Source organism: Vigna unguiculata, chromosome 11, assembly GCF_037176805.1.
Source record: "Vigna unguiculata cultivar grain cowpea cultivar isolate G323 ecotype 2 chromosome 11, ASM3717680v1, whole genome shotgun sequence".
NCBI classification, from domain to species: domain Eukaryota; kingdom Viridiplantae; phylum Streptophyta; class Magnoliopsida; order Fabales; family Fabaceae; genus Vigna; species Vigna unguiculata.
In genome coordinates this window covers 44227530-44231105 of record NC_140802.1, presented here as the reverse complement: position 1 = coordinate 44231105, position 3576 = coordinate 44227530, and the positions used below count along the sequence as shown (strand labels likewise).

The following is a 3576-nucleotide window of genomic DNA, read 5'->3' as shown; positions in this document are numbered from 1 at the left end:
TATTTTATTTTAGAAATGGTATCTTTTGAAGAATAGTATTGAAACAAAGTCTTATAAAATAATTTGAAACGACATTTTAATTATAATTATTTAAGTACATATAGTAGTTTCACATCAGTGAAGAATCAATATTAATAAAAGTTTAAATATTTTTTCTTTCTTTAACTCTTTAGAAAGTCTTTTAAAACAAAATTATTAAAATTCTAGACTATAAAGTAAACAATACTGAATATGATTAATTTTATTAAAAAAATTTAAGATTGGGACAATTATTTCGTTCCTACACTTAAATATCACTATTAACTTGGAAAAAATAACATCAAAATTTTTCTGATATTACTAACTTTAATTTTATATTATTATTATTATTATTATTTATACTTTATTATATCCTTACTATTGTTTTAAAGTATTTAAAATAATACGCTGGAGCAAAACAATTAAAATAAGTTTTTTCTAAAATATCATAATATTAAAAAATTGAATTTGGAAGATGAAAATGAACTTAACTTCAATTTCATATTATAAAAATTAATTAAGTCGTTAGAAAAACTTTATTGTGCATTAAGAATTAATTCTTATCTTTCATTTATTGTTATCACATTAAATTTTCATTTATTGTTGATAAAACAATCACATTAATTATGGAAAATTGTGAGTCTCAATCCTACTGTGGTGTGGGGCAGAGCGATAAGATTAAAGAAGCTCGAAGAAGAAAAAGTAAAAGAAAAAAATGAAAAATATATTAAGTGATGTAGCGAGATAGTTAAAAAGAAGTAGAAAAAAAAAATATACAAACAACTTATATATATTAATAATTACCCAACAATTTAATCGATTTCTCTTTCCGAGGAGAGTGTCAACGTCAAATAGTAATGAATCATTTTTTCTTCCTTTTCTCATAAATATCTTGTTTAAACTAATTCACAATAAAAAGTATTTTAAATCCTTAAGTAATCTTGGCATCTTATCTATTTTAATTGTAATGTCTATTTTACAATCTCAATTAAATTGTAAGTAATACGTGTTTAAATTTATAAATTCAATTATTAAGAAAAGAGAAACCTGAACTAATCTTAAGAAAAAGTGAACATCTTTTGAATAAAACGATTAGACTACTTCACCAATAGTTTATGTCCAGGTTCAAGGGAAACCACTTTCACAACCATTCAACAAAATTGTCATCCATTTTCAGATTTTGAGATTAGTCAAACAAAAACCTCATTTCAAAATATAATCAACAAGATTATTATTCCATTTTAGTAAATGAATTAACAAAACTGTTTTCTTCCAATAAAATACATGAATAAAAAAAAAGATTGAGAGAGTAAGATTTAGAAGTAGGTCAATATTATTTTAATATATATGAAAGAAGGGTGAGAAATAATACACAGTAATGACCCATGCCCCATGCTCCAAAGGACCCATTTTCAGAGAACCAGCACCTAACAATTTCACCCCTTTTATGATACACATTCATTATTCCTTATCACCATATTGCAGATGATTGATTACAATTTCTCAACAGACTCCAACAAGAAATCATCAAATCAAATCAAATCAAACCAAACCAACCCTTTTCTGTTCTTATCTCAGTACTGCAATATATCTGCAGAAGCCATGATAGGGTGGTTCAGATACCCCATGTTCATGGGGTTGAAGAAGGTGGTGGTGCTATTGGTGCTTGGTTCAACGAAGGTGGTGCTGCCAAAACCCGCATTCAGAACATCGATGATCTCGTTCAGAGACTCTAACCTGTGACTCAGCTCTCCCACCTGAGCCCTCAGCACCGAGTTCTCAGCCTCAACGCTCAAGAACTGCTGCGTGGTGATGTTCACGGTGGTCAGTATCTGCTGATTCTCCTTTCTCAGCTGAGCCACCTGGGTAACCAGATCGTCCAGGTGCTTCTGCTTCCTCATGCGAGATCGCCGTGCAGATTCGCGGTTCGAAATCATTCTCTTCCTCTTTCTCTGATCCATTACCGCTTGCAAGTCCTCCTCAGAACCCGAGTTCTGAAGCAGAGAGGATGAACCTGAACATGTTCCACTTGAGGAAGCCATGGTTTGAGACACAGGACAACAACACAGTACAATACAACACAACACAACCCTTCTCAGTTTCGCAGGACCCAGACACTAGACACGAACAAACTCAGAAAACTAATGATTACTTTACGATGATGAGAATGAAAATAGAAATATAGCAGTGGATATTATAGATTTATTTGATATATAATAAGTGATATAGTGAGAAAGAGTTAGAAATCATGAAACGTAGTACAACCAATAGAGGAAGGCAACTGAGAAGGATTGAACTAAATGGGTCCTGCGCCTAACAGTGGAATTGATCATACACCCGGAAAAGAAAAGCTCACTGAGAATCGAATACATGAATCTCAAACATCAACAACAAGATGTTGGACATTTAATTTCCGCTTCTAATATCTAGTTTCTGGACAGGAGAAGGAAAAAACCGAGTCAAAATTCTCCAACCCAATTTCGAAAAGTTTGAGACTTTGGTGATGAGAAATGGAAAGGGGTGAGATTTGTTATGTGGGGTTATGGGAGATGAACATGGCGAGGTTGAAGACAAGGTGTTTGATGGAAACTCCGAAAGAGAAATATCTATAATCTGTGTAGAAAGTGTGATGGGAAGGAGGGAGAGAGAGGAAGAGGAGTGTATGTGAATGAAGGGAGGAATTTATAGAAGAGAAAAAGGCATCAAGTTGGTGAAGTGAAAATAATTAATAATTATGAAATCCTAGAGAAGGAAGAAAGAAAGAAGCAAAGTAGGGTCTAATTTACTTTGGGATCACTTCATGGGAAAAACAAGATGAAAAGGTTGAATTTATTAGAAAAAGTGTGAGAGTGATGATTTTAAAGGTTGATTAAAGAGATTGGTGGAAGGTGAGAAGTAAAATTGTAACAGTGAAGGAGAGAAGAAGACGCCACAAGTGTCCAGAGATACTACAGCTGGGAACCAACAATCACAGAAAATGATGATCACAGTTTGAGATAGTTCCAAAAGTGGCATCACACTCTCACTCCAACACATAACAACTGTTTCAGGAACTTCTGTATGTCTACGTATCCACTACTACTACCATTCACCTATGTATTTTAGTTCAAATAGAATCATCACATTTATAATACAATAATATAATAAAGAGGGTAATGTAGGTTATTTCAAACGAATGTTTTTAGTTTTTTAATTTTAAGTAAAAATTAGAATCAGTTATTATTTAAAATTTTAGATTAATTTAATCTTTCATTTTCTAAAATACGTGGATTTAATCATTTTAACCAAATTTGTTAAGTTTACTTTTCAAACATATTTTTTAGTTAATATTAAGATGTAGATGTGTCAAACGATATAAACAATTCAAATATTATCATAAAACGTATTTAAAACGTCAAATAAATTTAACAAAATTTGATTAAAATAATTAAATCTACATATTTCTAAAGTTTAAAAACTAAATTGAATCAAAATTCTGAAAATAAATTAATTATAATTTCACTAAAAGTAAGGAAATAAAAAATATATTTAACTCTTATCTAATTAAAATGTTAGATT

The 3576-nt window shown here is 30.6% G+C and overlaps 1 protein-coding gene across 1 annotated transcript; it reads right to left on the bottom strand.

The window, feature by feature from the left end:
- Positions 1–1333: 1333 nt before the first annotated feature.
- On the bottom strand, positions 1334–2751 carry LOC114169626 (bZIP transcription factor 44-like). Its single transcript, XM_028054862.2, has one exon. The coding sequence runs from the start codon at positions 2058–2060 to the stop codon at positions 1593–1595; it is 468 nt and encodes a 155-aa protein (XP_027910663.1). The 5' UTR covers positions 2061–2751; the 3' UTR covers positions 1334–1592.
- Positions 2752–3576: the final 825 nt, after the last annotated feature.

Excerpts from the sequence above, each read along its gene's own strand:
- LOC114169626 (XM_028054862.2), bottom strand. The coding sequence starts at position 2,060 with ATGGCTTCCTCAAGTGGAACATGTTCAGGTTCATCCTCTCTGCTTCAG.